Source organism: Phoxinus phoxinus (genome assembly GCF_949152265.1).
Source record: "Phoxinus phoxinus genome assembly, chromosome: 10".
In the NCBI taxonomy this organism is placed as follows: Eukaryota; Metazoa; Chordata; class Actinopteri; order Cypriniformes; family Leuciscidae; genus Phoxinus; species Phoxinus phoxinus.
The window spans coordinates 20,569,033-20,590,047 of NC_136885.1; the positions used below are offsets into that span (position 1 = coordinate 20,569,033).

Here is a 21,015-nt window from a genome sequence, read left to right on the forward strand (position 1 = left end):
GCATATTAGTTAATTAATATTCATGAGCCATTCCTTCAACTTGGTCATATTTATAAACTCATATCCTGTGCAGATGATGTTCTATGCTGTTTTGGCATTGCCAAAGCCAGTTTTATGAATCATTCAGATATTAAATGTGTCAGAAATGGCCTATTTTGTTACACAAATGTAAGTTTGTTCTTCTGGAATTACATTGATTAATTTTGATCAATTTACAGGTTCAAATTACACTGAGATCTACAGTTCAATGTGGTGTTTCAAAGGTGCATTGGTATTTGATGAATTATTTTGCCTTATGCTGCAGCCAGCTGTGACACTCAGGGGAACACATGGCACTGTGGGACTTTTCTTTATTTCCTCAGCCTCTCAATGGTCCATCAGGAATATTATTGTTCTGCCATGATTGCACTGAAAATGTGTGAGCAAAGTAAATTATGCCCTGAATAATGCCCTCTCTGTATGGGTTTCATGTGCCGAGGCTGCAAAGCGCTCTCACTGCTCTCAAACACTGCACTCTAATGGGGGGAACTCAGTGACCCGCCTGGCTGTGGATAATGCAGTGCATCATCTCGCAGAGAATGTCAAGGGCATGAACAGAACACTTCATGAGCTCACCGCTTTATATGCTTTCAAAAACACTTAAGGATTCCTTTGTAATTGGTTTCTAATCAAAAACATTGCATTGCAATTCAGAGAGTCTTGCACATACTCTGTAATTAAAAAGTATCCTTCAGAATTCAAAAAATTGCTATTGTTATCCTGTGCAGTTCTAATTCACAAGATTCTGCCGAAGTTCACTCACTTCACTTCACTGTCATGTTTAAGAAACCAGTTTGAGATGATTTGAGCTTTGTGACATAGTATGTTTACCTGCTGGAAGTAGCCATCAGAAGATACACTGTGGTCATAAAGAGAAGGACATGGTCAGCAACAATACTCAGGTAGGCTGTGGCATTTAGTCTAAGGCTCAATTGGGTACAATTGAACATTGCTCACTTGGTTCCCAAAGAGTGCCAAGAATACATCCCCTACACCCAGTGCTCGAAGTTGAAAAAAGTTGCCTTTCTATCAGCTTCAACCAGTTTGACCATTGACCTCTGGCCTCTGTCCTCTGACTGGCATAAACAAGGCATTTTCGCCCACAGAACTGCCACTCACTGGATATTTTTTCAGACCATTCTCTGTAAACACTAGATATGATTGTGCGTGAAAATCCCAGTAGATCAGCAGTTTCTGAAATACTCAGACCAGCCCGTCTGGCACCAACAACCATGCCATGTTCGAAGTGACTTAAATCTCCTAGAATGTGATTGGCTGATTATATATTTGCGTTAATGAGCAGTTGAACATGTGTACCTAATAAAGTGTCCGGTGATATTGTTTAGACCCCTGTGTTTCTCTGTATACATAACCCACAAGTTTCAGTTGCCCGCTGTCTGTTATTGTCTATGTTTGTGGTTGTTCTGTTCCAGATCTTTGAGATTGCTTAGGTGCCTGAGTATTGTTATTGAGTTATTATTAAAATCTGCTGCGCATAGATCCTGCTCCTTTTTTCATCATTCCTGCTGCAACCACAGTGTGCCAGAATAACGGACCATAATACATGGATCTAGCAGCAGTTCGGATCCTCCACCTCTCCCAGGGGGATCTTTCCCTCGGGATAGCTACTAATGTAGAGGTTTTTAGATCTGGCCCATTTCGTTCATTACGACCACGCCGACGACGGCCTCTGCATATTTTTTGCCTTCGCCATTGACTCCACCCCTTTAGTTCTGCCGGGCTCCTCCTTCTTTCCGGCTTCACCTCAGTACTTGGGCGCACCGACTCAGCCTCAGTCCTCAAGATGTTGCAAGATGGGAGATGGCCCCATACATATCGTTTAGATATCCAAATATAGATCTGCTATTATTATTCTCCATTTTGTATGAGGGAAGAGGAAAGACAATAACTTATGCACATGTTGTATTCTTAATTGACAGACTTCATGTTTATTTTTGTCTGCTTAACATGACTGAAACCTTAGAGTATTGTAACAGGACACTGTAGGCTCTGTAATTTCCCCTGCTTCCTGTCAGTTTATTCTGAGTGTGCACTTAGTCTGAGTGTCCACTTGTGTTTGTTCGCTGCAGACTGAATGATTGGAAAAATCCTGTTTCAAACCTTCTCCATTTCAGATGCCCTTTATATATATTTATTTTCTAATAGATAAATGTCATGGCCATATTAAAAATAGGATGGAGGAAATTGTTTTCTTCTGTATTTATGTGTTTATATGTCTATTGCTTAAACTTAAATGTATATTGCTTAAACCACACCTCTTTTCCCAGGCTCCTTTGCAAATGGTCATTTGAATGGTTTGGGAACTAAAGCTGGGCTGTTTGCTGGAAGCTGTAAGCCAGACAGGACACAACATGCAGTGCAAAGCAAAGACCACAGCCATGAATACTCAATAGATGAGCCTGTCAGGAAAAAGTGAGTTTACTGAGCCTTTTCTCTGTGGTATTTCCAGCACAGTATATTGTGGTTTTATGCCATTCTATATTAGTACATGGATAAAATGTGGTTTCATCGATGCACATCATGATGATTGAGCTAGGTGAGATTTAACAATGGCTCAGGGCATGAAATGGTACCCCTATGTAACTTTCATTGCCAAAGAGATACAGTATAACGTTAAATTTTAGGCTGACCCACACTGTTCACCAGCTAAACTTAACTGGTGTAGCTGGTCAAACATGGAAGTCTTGTGTGTTAAGCCTGTTGGGAAACAAGCATCCAAACACAACGTTGGCCAATTAAAAATGACTTGCGTAGTCAGACTTTTTGCTGAGCTTTTATATGTCAAACCAAACTGCTTCCCTCCGCAGGTCTTCTGTAGGATTAGATTAGCAACTCTTTTCCTAGCAAAGGAACGATTCAGATCGCTATGATTGCCTTTTTCCTCTTATTGATTCCAAAAATCTGGTTTGTGAACTAGTTTTTGGTCTCAATAAAGCATGAGGCATCAAATGAAAGTATCTTTGTAAAAAAAGAGCTTGAACTGAACTTCAATCATTTATTCTCATATTCTTCGAAACCCACATAACTTTCTTTAGCGTCACATACAAAGGAAAAAGAAAGCTTGATCTGCATTTATTGTAATTGCTTAGAGAAGAGCGACCAATGCAAGTCTTCAAACTTGAATGATGAATACATGAAGGATGGAGGGAAATTTTCATTTCTAACAGAACTAATCCTTTATATTCCCTGTTTCTCATACCAGGCCAAGACTGCAGGCTCAGAGGAAGTTTGCTCAGTCTCATCCCTGTTCTCCAAATGCCACCCAGCTGAAGGCGCTGGAGGCCATGCCCCCAAGCCCAACCGCCCCGCACAACCATCTCACAAAACGCAAACCCAAAACTGAAGACTTCCTCACCTTCCTCTGTCTAAGAGGTGGGTCTGCTCTCCTTCTATCTTTGTCTGTCTTCATTTTCTCACTCTCTCACCTCTTAAAATGTTTACAGACTCCATAATTCTTTGCCTCTGGGCAGCGCACATTCACCTCTCACATGGGAGTCTCGGTTATTGCTGGCAAACATTTGTGTGACTCTCTTGTGTGTGCTGATGTTATTTACAGTGTCTTGGCTGATCTCCCAGTGTACATTTTCAATTCAATTTGAACCCTCCAAGTAAGCGAGTCAAAGGTGAGAATGGCAAGGAAGAGCTCCAGAAGATGTTTAAGTAGATGAGGGATGTCTTCTTGTCCATGTTGCTTGTTTAATATTCATGTGGAGTGGAACTATGGTCCAATGGGATTTTAGTGTGGGCGGAGCTGTTATACTATTCGAGTTCATGGGGAGAATTTATTAGAAAATACATTTAGATTCTGGTTTATACATGAAGGTTGTTTGTTGTCCCGATCCTTAACATCTGTTAAGCAAACAGAATATTGCTGGTCAGTTTAGCGTTAGATGGGTTGCATTTGGATGTTGAAGATGTTATGAGAAAGAGCATCAGTAAATATGTTTACAATATGTATAATAAAACATTTATAAAAATCACAACTACCAATAAATAAAAACGATTTTGCATGAGAATAGAGTTTACTTCTAGTTTTGACCAGTGCTGTTATTGTCAACTAAACTAATTGTTTTCATTAATTGAAATAAAAGTTTGATATACATTTTAGATGAAATACACGAAAGAAAACGAACCGAAGTAAAAGTAATTTTAAAGTACTAAAATTACTAAACTAAATGTGAAAAATAAAAATAAGCATATAATATAAATAAAAATGTAAAAAAAAACACAGTTTAAGGTGTTTACATGACCTTGTGGGACAGGACTCAAGCAATTAAGCATAATTTGCTAGTGTATATTTGTGGATGTTAACAATGAGGGTATCACCACAGTCTGGATTTGTGACAGCTATACATTTTGCTGCAGTCTTTCGTCCTTTTTCATCTCATGGCAGAACAAACACAGAGGACACAAATCGAGTCATACTTTCTCTTATTCTCTCTCCTTTCCCACTCACTTACATTTCTCAGGCTCCTTTGAAATGGTTGACTTTCTCCATCTCTCTTCTCGCTCGCATACGTCTGTGTAAAGACAGGAAACAGTCTGATTGGATTTGCCATGGACTCTTAGGCTAAGAGCAAAGTGGGTTAATGGATTTTCAAACATAAAGAAAGTAAATGAGAACCTTTTTTTCCCAGTCTCCATTCGTCCCTGTCATCATATCAAACCTCTTTTCATTATTTAGTTAGAACTGAGCGCAAATGTAAATGTGAAAGTGGAATTGTGGATCAGTTTATGGATTTTTAAAATATAACTAGAGCTTGTAGTGTCACATAAGTCAAGGATGATTTAAGCCATAACTCAGACGCAGTGACAGCTGGTGTTTCTCATGAGTGGGGAAGCACAGATGTCACTTATCAATGTGCATTAAAATCTTTATTTTATTTTAGTCCGCTTCTAAAAGCTCATTCTTGAACTACTACTAAACAGTGAAATTACTTGATAAAAAAATATTTGACCATGTTCCAACCTGCATTTATATAATTTATTTCTGAGACCTTTACTTTTAATCGGACATATTATGTTTGTGATTTCTATTTCAAACAAATGGTTTCACACAAAAAAAAATCAACATTAATAATAAGATATTTCATGAGCATGGAATGAGCATGTATCAAATCAGGATATTAGAAAGATTTCTGAAGGATCATGTGGCGGCTGAAAAATCCAGCTTTGGCATCACAGTTATAAATTACATTTGAAAATATTTTAATACAGAAAATTGTTTATTTAAATTGTAAAATATCTTACAACTTTACTGTTTTTACTGTATTTTTTATAAAATAAATGCAGTTTAAAATTTTTTTTTAAATATACCAGCCCCAAAATTTGAATGATAGTAATACAATTATTTATTTTATTATATTTTTTATGAAATATATAATTTTATTACTACCATTCAAAAGTTTGTGGCTGGTAATATATATATATATATATTGGTTTGTTCCAACCAAGCTAATGATGAGATGACTGAAATCCCTTTTTGTTGTTGTTCCCCTTTTAGCCTGTTTCTCTCTCTCTCTCTTTCTCTCTTTCTCATCCTCCATCAGCCCATAAGGGACAGAAGTAAAAACAGATTCGGGTTCACAAAAATCCTCAAGCAATGTCACACTTTGCTTCGAGAAAGAATTCATATCAGAGGATGACATTAGTCGTGATGTTCGTCTCTTTCCAGAAATAATAGGATACTTGGACTAAACGCAGACCTCTTTCCTGCAGATTCCAAAATGATTCATGTAAAATAATGAACGTGAGAGTTAAATACTTTATCATATCAAATCATCAGCTGTATTACTGTAGAGTATATTGTGAGATGAAAATCACATTCATTAATATTCACTCTGAAATGGCTCTTCAAAATCTCAGGGCATTATCAGAAAGGAATCGAAGAATCATTCAGTTGCCTCTTGAGATGTAAACAATAGCCAATGGGTCAAAGCCCGCAGGAGCCCTTATTAAAGCCCTTGATGATGGAGGACTGGCCTAAAGAGCCTTTCTCCTTAATCTAGGGGGCCCAAAAATCCTTTCTTTCACAATTCAGCTCAGCTCCCATTTCACCTGGATATTATAGCTCGCCTTCCATAACCAGTCGCTAATAAGGTTTCACATAGTTCATTTCTATTGATCTCAAATAATGGCAGATATGAACAGCTTGCAATATAAGTGTAACACTCTATTGGTTATTGTGGTTTGAGAAGTGGATTGATTCAAAATCAGCCAGGCCACTTCTCCTCTCTATTTCTCTCTAGTTGGCCCCATTCCCCACCCCCTCCACACACACACACACACACACACACACACACACACACACACACACACACACACACACACACACACACACACACACACACACACACACACACACACACACACACACACACACACACACACACACACAATCACATGCTATGGCACATGCAAGCACCCAGTGACTCTGGTGCAGATAAATGGCTATTGAGGGAATGTGGAATAAAGCTTGTGAACAGGCTCTCCATTGTGAGCATTGAACCCTTCAGTGAGGATCAGTAGCACATGCGATGAGCACTAGACTGGACCACTCTACCGTCACAGTCAACGCCTCTTTCTTACAGTGCTGGGACAGTGAAGTTAAACAGGATAAGCAGCTTTGCACAGTGCAAGAAATAAATAAATTTGCACAAAAATAAATAAATTACACTTTTATTTTTATTGACCCCAAACTTTGGAACAGTAGTATATGAACAAAAACATGTTTTAAAATATTTTCTTTGGCATGCCAGAGAAGACAGTAAGTCATACAGGTTCGAAACAATGTGAGAGCGAGTAAATGAAGACATAATTTTAATTTTTTGGTGAAATATCCCTTCAAGGACTACTATTCAAAGCAAGATATGTGGAGATTTAATCTTTTTTTAATCTCTGCTGGTAGCCAATATACTGTTCTGTTCTGTTTATTCCCCCCCCCCCCCCCCTCTCTCTCTCTCTCTCTCTCTCTCACTCTCTCTGCATGACACTTCCTCACTTTGTCATTACCCTCTTTCTCATTGGTTCAGGCTCTGCTGCATTGCCCAGCAACATGGCATACTTTGGTAGTGCTGAGGATGATGAAGATGTAGACGAGGAAGAGGAGGAGGAAGAGGAAGAATACAGTGCTCCTGCTTCCTGCCATTCCACTCCTCGCAAGAGCAAAGGACACAACAAATGCATCGCCAACGGCCATGGTATTTACACCCCTGAAACACTCCATCCATTGGATAGTTAAAGTGTGTGAATAACCACAAACACACACACTTATTCTCATAAACTTGATCTTGCTTTGCGGTTTATAATCCTTTTTACTTAAAATAGCAATTTACAGTCCATTTTACTGTGTAGCATGTGTAGTGTATTATTGCACTGCCAGTAGCAGACAGGCTGGACATTTGGTTCCATTTAAGGACCCCAGTGAGGTGAGTTATGGCCCGGCCTCTTTCCACACCATACAGTTAATGAGCCGTGACTATACACAGCCCTCGCTGTCACATTGCCTACATTTGCTGTATACTATCCATACAACACAAGGTATTCAACATCTGCATCTGTGTTGCAGTATGCACACATGCAAAAAAACAAAGACATGATTATAATATGATATAATATAATATAAAACATTCAAAAGTTTGGGGTAAGATTTTTTTTAAATAAATAAATTCTTTAAGAATCCACTAAATTGATCAGTAAAGACCTTGATAATGTTATAAGATTTCTATTTCAAACAAATGCTGTTCTTTTGAACTTTCTTTTTATCAAAGAATACTGAAAAAATATCAGTTCCACAAAAACATTAAGCAGCACAACTGGTTTTCAACATTGATTTATAATAATAAAATGTTTCTTGAGTAGCAAATCAGCATATCAGAATAATCATGTGAAAATTCAGCTTTGCTATTACAGCAACAAATTACACTATTACAATATAAATGTACAATACATTTTCACATGTTTACTGTTTTACTGTATTTTTGATCAATTAAATAAAGCCTTGGCGAACATAAGACACTTCTTTCAAAACTTTGAATGGTAGCACATATTTTACATTTATTTTATTTTGTTTTATTTGATGTTTTAATTTTTATTTAAACTTTTATTCACAATAAATATTTAATATAAGTGTATACATTTCAGTGTTAAAAAAGAAGTTGTGCTACAAATATATCATATATTATTATGAATATTTGTGTGTATTGATGATTATTTTCACATTCATCTATTATTAATGACTCCACTGGTCTCTGTGCTCATTTTCCTCTTTCTCTTGAGATTTGCGTACTAATTATAGCTACAGATTAAAACAGGCCGAGCTGAATTTAGCTGAGATTTCATTTAATAAAATGCTGAATGCCACTCTGTCCTCATGTTTTGAGTTCTTGGCCCATTTCAGTCTCTGGGTTTGTAACCAGACCCTGTTACAGACTCAGCAAAATCTGCAGTGTAATCTGACACCTCAGTAACCCAATATTGCTCCACATACTCGACACATGTCTGAGGGGCTCCTGGCAAACTACAACCGTCACCTCGCTGGAGCTTCGAGGTCAGATCGGACCTTAAGGATAAACAGTGTCTGTGTCCAAAACTGGGAACAGCTTTCAGGGTCTTTATTTTAGATTATTCCTCTCAAATGCGTCCCATCATTTTGAGATCTATGGAACTCTAAGATTTTGCCGAGGTTTGTGCCGTGTGTCATGCCTGTATGTGGGATATGGTTCTGAAAGAGAACTCTGGGCTTCCTAATGAAATTGGGAGTCGTATTGACCATCCATACTTTATAATGAAACAAGAACCACATCTCCTTGTATTGTACGAGAACACATGCTAAATATGACACTTTTATGTGCGCCATTGGCCGAGCTCCAAACTGTTTGAATGATAAGCTGGTCCTTCTAGAAGCTTTCATTTAGTAAGAGCATTTCAATACTTGTTTAGTGTTTTGCTGCTAACATTAGACTCTCTGTTCAGTTCACCATCTGTTTAGCTAATGGAGGCTCACAACTTTGAACACTTTGCTTCTTTTGTCCAACTTCAATGTGGGTGGCTCTCAGGAAGAATGAAAATCGGTTATAGTAGATTTTCACACAATATTAAGTTGTTCTTACAGTCAAAGCAAGGCATTAGTCTTTAACACAGCTGTTTTTAAAAAGTGAGCATTTTTTATGGCATTCAGTCATTTGTGTCACTGGGTTTCAGTGATTTATTGATGTTAGTTTGAGAGCTATAAGCAGCTTTGCTGTTACAATATTTGAGCTTTAAAATCCCATAAATTCTCATGTGTTAGACAAGGCCTCTATGTAGACTCTGTTAGCTGCTTGGCAGTCTTCTTTTATAAGAGCAATTTACAAGTCAAGTGCACAGAAAGTGGAACGCAGAGCAGTAAGGTACAGCAGGACCATTCAGCAGAAAGCATAAAAAAAACCTGGGTCTTTTTTCTACTACAGTACTAAATCACTTGTTTTAGTTCACAGGAGGGAAACAATCTGTTTGAATCAGTGTGCACCCATAATGCACCCTATAAAATAGACACAAAAGAATCTAAATAAATACACCTGCAACTTTTATAATATGCCCAATTTTTTGTTGTTTTCTTTAGAATTTTAGAAATTAAGTGTGCATACATACACCAAAAAAGTGAGCTAAAAGATTTAACTTTAGATCTGTGCTGTGTGCTTCTCCTCTTCCAGTATTTAACGGGCAGGCGCGAGCTGCTGAGGAACACAGAGGCAGTATGAGAGCCAGAGGGAGAGACCGGGTCCATAGGAAGGAGAAGAACTCTGTAGCATCAGTTAGGACGTCCACTACACACAATCTACGACCCAACAGGGCTGCACAAGAACAAAAACAACAGGTAGGAGTTGATTTTTGGTTTTATTCTATTTTGTTTTATTATTTTTTGACAAAAAACAAAACACCAAAATACCGTTTCTCTGGTCAACTGCAAACCAGCATCTGTCGAACATCGTCCAGACGTCCCAATCCCTTGAGCTGGCTAGCAGAGAAATTGACCACATGTTCAAAATCACTATAGTGTCTACCACAATAAAGTTGCACATTCCAAGAAAAAATGACATTCAAATTGAGATCTTAAAGTCAATAGTAGTAGTCAAAAGTTGTATCCCTTATAACTCATCTTTGATCACCAAAATGACATATTTAACAAAATATTCCTGTGGGAAACATTTCTTCATGTCTTAAAATAGCTTGAATGTAACTCTACATCCTACATCCAGTGAGCCCCGCCTCCGCTCACTCGCGTCAGCTCAGAGATCCACTCTGTCAACTTACTGTAGTAAATGCAGCACAATGGTGTCGCTCTTTACAACGTCAGACACATAATGGTAATTAATATGATAAACCATTTGCTTGACTTTGTTGTCAAACAGCTAATAATGTGTTGCTAATGTTACACAAACCATGTTGTCATTCGCCATCTCAGTCTGCCTTCTAAAATCAGCATCCTTAGATATGCTTTGAACAACTCAGAACGTCAGTGGAGAAAGGCATAGTTCATCATAACATCGTAATATACATCATACACCCGCTAAATCTACCCGATTTTTTCATATCAACAGAAAAAATACCGGGATAACCTGGCTTCTCTTGAGACTCCCCTGCTTCACAGCATAGTAATAAAAGGCTAAAGCCCACTGGCACGTTGACGTGATTGGCTACAAGGTATTTTGTGACGTCAGAAACTCCAGCGATTTCAAACAGAAAAGTTAGTAAAAACATAATTAAAATAGTCCGAGTGGCTCAACCTTAAGTTTATCAAGCAACGAGAATACTCTTTGTGTGCAAAAAAACCCACACAAAAATAACTACTTTATTCAACTATTCATTTTCTTCCGTGTGGGCCTCTGAGTGAGTTCACGAGAGCGTCACGACGCATGCGCGAGGAGGACTGAGAAGATGACGCTCACGATCATTTGATGGGAAAGTGTGAAAGGTAAGCCATTTATTTTGCGGCATTGGTAAGGCACTTTTACGTTTTCTCGATGGATTCTCACGCTTCGGAAATCCACGAATTGCACACTTTAGAACCATTTTAAACACTACATCGAGACCCATCTGTGTCATATCTTCTCAGTTCTCGCGCATGCGTCGTGACGCTCTCATGAACTCGCGTCAGAGGCCCACATGGAAGAAAATGAATAGTTGCATAAACCCGTTATTTTGGGGGGGTTTTGCGCACACAAAAAGTATTCTCTTCGCTTGATAAACTTAAGGTTGAGCCACTATAGTCACTTGGACTATTTTAATGATGTTTTTACTAACTTTTCTGGACCGGCAGAATTAAATTGCCTAGAAGCCTATGAAGGAGTGAGGCAGCTCTCAGATTTCATCCAAAATATCTTAATTTGTGTTCCGAAGATGAACAAAAGTGTTACGGGGTTGGAACAACATGAGGGTGAGTAATTACTGACAGAATTTTCATTTTTGGGTGAACTATCCCTTTAAGAAAACAAGTTTTGTTATATCAAGATAACAGGAAAATTAATTTGTGGTGACACCAAAAATAGAAAAATAAATAAAAACCATGGGATGTTAGGGCTTTAAATGTATAAATGTTGAATATAATTAATTTTATGACAGATTCTGCTATTTATACCTTAAAATCCTGCTTCTTTGTAGGAGCTACATAGCCAGCTTACAACACATTTTATAATTGAGAATCTCTTATTGTGGTAAGCTTTATTTTCATATGCTGATATTAGTTGCAGTTATACACCACATTATGCTTAGCTGATCTCTGAATGACCATTACTGTAAGTGAATGATGAATAATTGAAAATAAAAATGGTTACACTTTCAAGAAATATTGGACAGACACACACACACACACACACACACACTATTACAACATTATATTTCAGTGCCATTTGCCTGTATTCCTGTCTGCTAATTCAGCCAGTTCAGACTATGTAGACCAATATGTGAGTGTTCATCAAAATTTCCTCCCCTCCTGCCAGAGCGTTCTATGGACTCAGAGCAACATACGGTTAGCTTTACCCTTCCCTACTATCCTGCAGCAGGCCTATAGCAACACATGATGTCATCTCTCCTCCACCCAACCCCCCCCTCTCTCCACACACAATCAAAACCAGTGGAGTGTGGACGTACCACATACTCTGGACTGTGTCCCATTCTTGTAAACATTAACTGTCTCTCTATGTGGTGGACCATTTGTAGATCTGTTGTGGTTTCTGTCAAGAACTTTGGTTTTTGAGACAAATTAATTTTCTCCCATCCCCCACCACATGCAGATGGAACATACATGGCCCAGGTCACGTGCGTGAGCTCCCTAAAAAATGAAAGAACTGTTCCACTGAGCCCCCTAGTGGAAGAATGTGGCCACTCTGAGAATGAATAATTGGAGTTTGCTGTTATGTATTGAATTTGAGGAAGTAATGTATGCTTCTTCTGTACAACAACACTCTCAGCCCTTGCCTTTAAATCATCAAAATGTCAAACTCATGTTGTAGCACAGGAAACCACAGTGTTTACTGTGGCTCTAACAGTGACCGAATCATGGTTTTGTTTCCCGGGGAATGCATGTGCTGATTGAAAGAGATGTAATTTATATTGGATAAACGTGTCAAATGCATACATGTAAAGATTAGGGTCAATGACATGACACTAATTTGTAATATTAATATTAAAATGGCAGTTTATTCATACAGTGACTTGAATGCACCTCATCTATAAGGAGCATGTTTTATTTTTTGTATTAAAATACATTGTTATATTTTTTGGGGGGAGAATAAATTGGGGAAAAAGTAATTATTTATGGTTTATTATTTATTTATTGTTATCTTAACAAAACAATGAATATTATATTATTCATATTTGTCCGCAAAATCAAAGTCATGTGGTGCAACCAACATGCAGAAACATAAAAAAGCATAAAACAGGAAATTATATCATAAAGATTCCTGTCTGTGAGTCTCTTAAAATATCAGACAAATTGACAAGGCAAAGTTAGTCCAGGATGTAAAATGTGGTGTTTTTAATATTTATGAACTAATAATTAATTATATATTTTTTAAACACCAAGAGTCAGTAAATTGAAACTTTTCTTGAAAGTTTTAAACATATGACACCAACATGAATGCAAAAAATACATTTCTAAAAACTTTTTAAAACAGATAAAATAAAAAATAGAAAAATGACACAGCAGCTTGAAGTATGTTGTACAGTTTTGTACAGTGTAAATAAATGACATAACAAAACAATTATTTTTGTCATCCCTCAGCCCGTCAAACTGAACGGAACATCAGGAGCCTCCGCTATCAGTACTAGGAAGACGAGAGAACTCCGTACTCCCCCGACCAAAGCTGTGAAATACCCCAAGGGCCACGTGACTTACACCAAAGCCAGACTGCTCAAAGAGGCCAAGCTCAGCCTGAGCGCGCACACACACACACAGACACCCACACGCCACACCCACACGCACTCCAACTCAGGAAAATCCCAAACCAGCCACGCCAAGATGCAAAAACAGGTGCTATCACCAGCAATCGCTGGGAGGCTGTGTGGGACGGACACTTTCACACCCAGACGAAACGGACTGAGACAGTCAAAGAGGCAGTTGGAGCTGGCCGGGGTTAGTCTGACTGAACCAGAGGTCGAGGTTAAGAGGCTCAAACTGCAAGTGGTTCCCTTGGAGACGCGGAGTAGGAAAGCAGCTCAGGAGACTCCGGGACCAGGATCGCAGCGGCCCAAGCGGGCCACGGCGGGGAAGCTCATGTTCACCAAACAAATGCACTGTAAAGCCACCGTTCTGGCCAAGAACAGCCCCACTACCTCAACACGAGACATTTCGAAACCAGCCAACTCCCCCAAACCATCAGAGGCCCCCAAAACAAGCAATGCTCTAAAACAAGGCAATCCTTCTAATACGACTGAGTCCCTCAACTCAGCTGAGCCTAAAGAGCGAGGCCGGCGCAGTGCGGAGGTCACGGAGGTTCCCGTTTTCTATCCCGGCACACGCGAGTTCAGCGACCCGCTAGCTTACATGGAGTGTGTGCGGGGGCAAGCCGAGGCGTTCGGGGTGTACCGGGTTGTTCCGCCAGCGGGCTGGCATCCCGAGTGTAAGCTTAAAGAGGAGATGCGCTTCGTCTCGTACGTGCAGCATGTGCACAAGCTGGGCAGACGCTGGGGCCCGAATGTACAGCGGTTGGCCTGCATCAGGAGACACCTGCGGACACAAGGCATCAACATGGAAGAGCCTCCACTTATAGGTATGAAGTGCTGCACGAGATCCAGAGCAAAGTTTTGTGGGCATATTTGACAGTCTAAGACAGTCTAAGTGTTGGGGAGTAACAAACTAAAACTATCTAGTGTGAGATAGTGTAGCTATATTGTATAGTGTAAGTAGTGTAGCTTTTCATATGTAACATGGGAAAGTCTGATTCATTGTAATGAATCCATTCGTCCTCAAATGTGACCCTGGACCACAAAACCAGTCACAAGTCACACGGGTAAAAAATCATTAGGATATTAAGTAAAGATCATGGTCATTGAAGATATTATGTAAATTTCCTACTGTAAATATATAAAACATTTATTTTTGTGAGTGAATGCAGCACAATCGCCAACATAAATGGACAACTTTAAAGACGATTTTCTCTTTGTTTCGATTTTTTTGCACCCTCAGATTCCAGATTTTCAAATAGTTGTATCTCTGCCAAATATTGTCATATTCTAACAAACCATACATAAATGAAAAGCTTATTTATTCAGCTTTCAGATGGTGTATACATCTCAATTTCAGAAAATTGCTCCATGTGACTGGTTTTGTGGTCCAGGGTCACAAATGTAGATTTTGACTGTATAGTGAATCAGTTTGCCTTAAATGCTTCTCTCACACATGTAGCATTGGAAAGTTTGATTATTTTGTAATGAATCAGTTTGTAGTCTTGTCATCATTTACTCACCCTCAAGTTGTTTCAAACCTGTATGAATTCATTTCTTTCTGCTGAACACAAATAAGATATTTTGAAGAATATTTGTAACCAAACAGTTGTAGGACCACATTGACTTTATAGTATTTGTTTTTTCCTACTATGGAAGTCATTGGGGTCCATCAACTGTTTGGTTACCGACATTCTTTAAAATATCTTCTTTTTGTGCTCAGCAGAAGAAAGAAATTTATACAGGATTGAAACAACTTGAGGGTGAGTAAATGATGACAGAATTTTCATTTTGAAGTGAACTATTCCTTTAATGAAACCTCGGCTTTAGTTTGAAACATTTAAAAGGATTTCTTCTAGTGAATCAATTTGTCGTAAACGCTCCTCTCTTTCATATGTAGCATTAGAAAGTATGATCCATTCTATTTAAATCTGTTTCTTCTAAATATTTTTTTTAATAGCAGAAAATAGTAATGTATGTCAAATGCTTCTGTTCATCACTGTTTTAATTCGGTTCTATTTGAGTTATTTTGTGTTTAGTGTGAATTTATCAGTTTAAGTTTTTGTGTCACCCCAACTAAGATGTTTATTCATTACAAAACACTTATTTTTTTTGCATTATTATTATTGCATTACATTAAATTCTCTGTTAAATACAGGCTTGAGTCATGGATTTGATTCATGTGTTAGCTCAGACAGTAAGTAGTGCGTTTTATACTGTATTAACATTCAGATACGCAGGATCTCATCTGTCTTCACTTGTATTTTAAATGCATATCTATTGGTCATTCAGTCACTGACCTGTCCAGTTTGCACAGATTAGTGAGCTCATGTTTGCGAGGGCAGCTTCCTTTGATGAGATTACACAGTGCGTCTAGAGCCAAGACTTAGATAGACGTCTCAGTCTGGTCTCTTGTTGACTGAATGGGGAAAACCATCAGCACCGCTGCGTTCTTGCCAACCTCAAATCCTTCTTTAGTTTCAATGTGCCACTCAAACAGCGACAAGTCTGGCACTACCGTGAGCTGTTTGAATGCCTGTGACTAATGGGTAATGTGCGCACACATTTAGAGATAAAAGTGAAGCAAAATTAAAGAGACCGCAATACGTAGTGACCTATTTGTATTATCTTTGCTTCCTTTGAGGCGGCTGCGAGCTGGACCTGGCCAGATTCTTCCAGATCCTAAATGAGATGGGGGGCATGCAGCAGGTGACAGACCTGAAGACATGGGGCCGGCTCGCCGATCTGCTGGGCATCCCGCGCTCGGCTCAAGACCGGCTGGCCAAACTTCAGGAGGCGTACTGCCAGTACCTTCTCTCCTACGACTCCCTGTCCCCAGCCCAGAGGGCCCAGTTGGAGAAGGAAGTGATGGCAGAAAAGGAGACCCTGGAGAGAAGAAGTGGGCCCCTAGAGGGCCAGGCAGACACATCCCAGCATGCCGCTCTTCTGCTTCCACGCTGCGAGCCCAAAAACGGTCTGGTGAACGGAGCGTTGCACCGGAGCGGAGCGCGCGAGCACCTCAGAGAGCTGGACCCCACGGCGAAAACCACCCGGCAGAGAAGACTAGAGAAGAGAGGGGAGGAAGAAGGGGGGATAAGTGAACAACACAAGTGCATATACAGGGTATATCTGCATAATTTTGGGATACAGTTTGGGATAAACATTTTTGTTAAGGATCAGTCTTTGGTGTAGACGGTCAGTGTTTGTCTTTCTCAGGGGAAATCGTTCTCTTTGACAACATTCTACAGGGCAGCCAGGAATACTATGAACATGTGCTTCAGCAAAGAGCCAGACACTGCTGAGGTTGAGGTACGTCTTCATGTTGACAAGCTGTAGTTCGCTTTGATGAGCAGGAATCAGTGATTGGTTTTCCGGTCTTGTTAATGCCCTCTTCTTACTCTGTTGCTACAGAAGGAGTACTGGAGATTGGTTGAGGAAAAGGAGTGCCATGTTGCTGTGCACTGTGGGAGAGTTGACACTAAGACTCATGGGAGTGGATTTCCTGTGGGCAAGTCTGAGCCATTTTCAAAGTAAGGGTTTAGAAAAAGGTCAATATTTTTTAATAAGGTTGTATTTGTTAACATTACTTAATGCAACAGGGATCAATTACCAACTATATTTTTCATTTTATATTGTTGTATTATTTATATGTAATTTTCATTTTAGTTCACACTTTTAAAGTGTTGTTTTACTAGATGCTATAATAAATAATTTTAAGTAAATTCAGGCATCTCAAGATTATAATGTACAGTATGAAAAAATATTATTAATTTTGACCACACCTTAAATTTAAAATCTTAGTATAAAAGTAAGCGTAATGAGAAGGCACGATTTAATGTCTAGCATTGTCTGATATATTGTGGTATCAAAAATATGTTATTTTGTATATATTTATATATATGTATATGTAAATTAGCATCATTAACATTTATAATTTCTATTATAATTATAATACAAGTAATAGTGTTATTAAAACGATTAAGTGCTTGAAAAATACAAACTTATAGTAAAATCTAGATAATTAAAAAACAAATGTTTTCATTTAACCCTGCTTTTGGTGCATAAAATATTGTTTGCATGACTTTGATTTGTTTGTCTTGTACTCAAGGCACGGATGGAACCTTACTGTCCTTTCCAATAACTCAGGATCCATCTTACGTCATCTTGGTGCTGTGCCAGGTAACGCCCCCAAACTTTAATGCGTACAATAAAACACCTTGATGATCAAGAGTTAAATTATATTCCCATACTAGATCATTTAGAATGGTTTGAATATTAGGCATTTTGTACATTCTGTTTGTGTTTGCATGAAGGAGTGACCATCCCCTGGCTGAACATAGGCATGGTCTTTTCTACCTCGTGCTGGTGTCAGGACCAGAACAGCCTTCCGTACATCGATTACCTACACACTGGTGCTGACTGCATTTGGTAAGAGTTTAAAGAGTTTGTTGTCATTCTTTACAGCTGGTATAAACTGAACCTATATGGCTTATTCCATAGTAAATGTCTCTTTTTCTTCAGGTACTGTATTCCAGCTGAAGAGAAATCAAAACTTGATAAAGTAGTACACACACTGCTACAAGCTAACGGCACTCCAGGGCTGGAGATGCTTGAGAGGAACATTATGGTAAGAGTTGAACATTGAACATTGCGTACTTCTGGGTAACATTTTTTTTTCCACAGTGCCCTTGTTACACGTTACTGGTAAGAGGTGAACATTGAACATTGGGTACTTCTGGGTAACATTATTTTTCACAGTACCCTTGTTACACGTTACTGTAGTGAAAACTATAAATTATGCATAATTACATGCAACTAACTCTAAACCATACCCTAATCCTAACTATAGTAAGGACATGTAGTTACGGTAATTATTAAATGTAAATTAACACGGACACCTTAAAATAAAGAGTAACCTACTTCTGGATAACAAGTCAAGTCACCTTTATTTATACAGCGCTTTACAGTGATAACAGGAAAATGATGCATTTCGGCTGTTGTTCAGCTGAAGTCAGTTCAGTGTTGATTCAGTTCCGTTGCAAAGGTCATCAATTATTAAATAATTGAATTTCATCAATAAAGCAGTCAGATCAATAATATTGCTGGTATTAGATTAGGTTTCTCTTAAAAGCATAATTCACCCAAAAATAGACATTTGTCATCAATTTTACTCAACCTCTTTGTTAATTTTCTGAACCCCTCTGATTTTCATTACATGGACAAAAATACAGTTCTATATAAAATATATAGTTCTATATATCTATATAAAAATATATGTTTTAAAATATCAGATTTTGTGGTCTGTCGAAAACTCAAAAATTGATGACAATGTTTATTTTTGGACCCCACTGACTTTAATTGCATGGACAAAAAACAGAAATCTTTCAAAAAATATAATCTTTTGTGCTCTGTTGATAGCTCAATTTAATTATTTTTTGGTTAACTATCCCATTCAATTTACTGACATTCTGTAATTAAAATGAGAATGTGGTTTGACGTGATGTTCAATGACAGATTTCTCCTGAGGTGCTCCGTCGAAAGGGGGTGAAAGTGTACCGGACAGTGCAACAGAGTGGTCAGTTCATGGTATGTTTCCCAGGGACCTTTGTGTCTAAGGTGTGTTGTGGCTACAGTGTCTCAGAGACTGTGCACTTCGCCAACCCTCAGTGGATGAAACTGGGCTACGAGGCAGCTAAGGTGAGAGACTCGACGCATGGACGGACAAAGCCAGCTGGAACTTGACTTGGTTTAACTCAAATAGAGCTATATTTTTGTAAGTGAGGTTTTGCCTAATTCCTGTGGGAGTACGGCGCTTTCTCTGAATACGCTCGTGTGTCGCGTTTGCTTTGCAGGACCTTAAAAGGCGCCGTATAGAGGAGCCTTTCTCCACAGAGAAACTGCTCTACCAGATCACTACATCTGAGCGGGACAACAAGCTGCTCATGAATGCAGTCTCCAGTCTCATCAAAGATCTCAGGTCTGTCTGAAACATCCTACAGCCTGCTTTTGACTTATTGAGTTCGCCCAAAATCGAATTCCTTTCTTGGATGACCATTGTTTTTGTAATTGCATGTGGATTGAGGTTGGTTGAGCTGAGTAAAAGAGTTTTAAGAGGTTCATCGATATTAAAATCCTGATCACACAGATCATGGTTATTACCGTTAACTAAAAAAAAAAAAAAAAAAAAAAAAAAATCATGAAATCTTGAAATAAAAAATGTAAACATATTATTTTAACATTTCTCATTTCCAGGGTTAAAGTACTAAAATAACTTAAACTAATGATTCAATTAAAACTACATAAAATGAAGAAAAAAAAAGCTTCTTACCGTACAAATATTAGCAAACTATTATAATATAACAGATGCTAAAATAACACTTATAGATAAACCTGTAAATTATATATAATTATACAGTAAATTTCTTTAAAATAATTTAGTTAATTTGACAGTTTTACATATTTCAACTGAATTATCACAATGGTCTAATGTATTGTATGAAAAATGTTTATTCATTTTGAGGTTTGCTGGAGATTACATTTAACAGTGTTATACAATTAATAGTGTATTTAAAGCTCTTTAAAGGGTAACTGTTGCCAAAATTGAACCTAGGCTCTTTTTGTTTATCTACCCGAGTTAAACTTTTGTGTAAAAGCATACCGGAAATTAGAATGGAAACGCCACTTTTAAGATTGACCGTATTTTCGTTTTAGGTCAAAATGCCTTTTGAATGGGAGTGCATGGGGCACTTCTATGATAGCATCAAAATCGCTATTTTAAAAACACGAAGAAGGCTCGACACAACATGAAGTTTAAGTTTTTAGCACCCTTTAAGTGCTAGTTGACGCTAGTTGAGGCTGATTCTCAGAAATGTTGCGTAAAATTCCTGTTCCGTTCTTTCAGGGATGCAGAGATTAGCCAGCGCGAGGATCTGTTCGAGGCCGGGCTCCGTTTGTCTGCACGCTACGGCACTCACTGCGAGTCTCATGCAGACAAGAAGAAGCAGCAACGCTTGAAATTTACAGAAGACACGTCTGACAGGCGCTGCCAAGTGTGTCAGCATCTGTGTTACCTCTCTATGGTAAATATACAATAATACTCATCACGCTATATTCTACATTTCAGGGTGTAAAGGAATAATCACAAGTTGAAGTGCCCTAAAGTGGTCTGTATTCAATTCTGAAGGAATTTCCCCAGGCTAATTGTTCTAGCTATGCTATAAAAAGTAATTTTAGCATAAATGCTGTATTCTCTCCTTGTGTCGTCTTCAACAGGTTGTTCACGAGAGTGATAATGTAGTTTTCTGTCTGGAATGCGCTCTTCGATACATCCAGAAGCGCAGGTCTCCACGCGGTCTCAAGATGATGTTTCGTTACACTGAGGTACTTTAGTCTCTACAGCGAGTGCATTGATACGTTTGGAATTGATTTTAGTTTTAATATGATTTAATGTTAGACACTATTTGCAAAAAGTAGACAGTGTACAGTTAATTCTATTAAAATTAAAACCAAAAGGAGACTAAAATCAATAATTGA

At 38.4% G+C, this 21,015-nt stretch overlaps 1 protein-coding gene across 3 annotated transcripts in view; it reads left to right on the forward strand.

Annotated features, from left to right (window-relative positions):
- The window catches only part of jarid2a (jumonji and AT-rich interaction domain containing 2a), a 33,920-nt gene that overhangs the window by 9,960 nt on the left and 2,945 nt on the right, over positions 1-21,015 (forward strand). The window contains exons 3-17 of one of the 3 annotated variants that reach the window (XR_013799185.1): positions 2,328-2,472; positions 3,263-3,432; positions 7,092-7,259; positions 9,753-9,916; positions 13,322-14,309; positions 16,127-16,605; positions 16,699-16,791; positions 16,894-17,012; positions 17,591-17,661; positions 17,796-17,910; positions 18,004-18,109; positions 18,997-19,255; positions 19,335-19,459; positions 20,384-20,561; positions 20,755-20,862. Coding sequence is in view for 2 of the 3 variants with exons in the window: in XM_079624591.1 (XP_079480717.1) it covers positions 2,328-2,472; positions 3,263-3,432; positions 7,092-7,259; positions 9,753-9,916; positions 13,322-14,309; positions 16,127-16,605; positions 16,699-16,791; positions 16,894-17,012; positions 17,591-17,661; positions 17,796-17,910; positions 18,004-18,109; positions 18,997-19,179; positions 19,335-19,459; positions 20,384-20,561; positions 20,755-20,862 (3,212 nt within the window). In the remaining variant the exon portion in view is untranslated. The remainder of the gene's footprint in view (positions 1-2,327; positions 2,473-3,262; positions 3,433-7,091; positions 7,260-9,752; positions 9,917-13,321; positions 14,310-16,126; positions 16,606-16,698; positions 16,792-16,893; positions 17,013-17,590; positions 17,662-17,795; positions 17,911-18,003; positions 18,110-18,996; positions 19,256-19,334; positions 19,460-20,383; positions 20,562-20,754; positions 20,863-21,015) is intronic. The other 2 variants (XM_079624591.1, XM_079624592.1) reach the window with 2 other exon arrangements.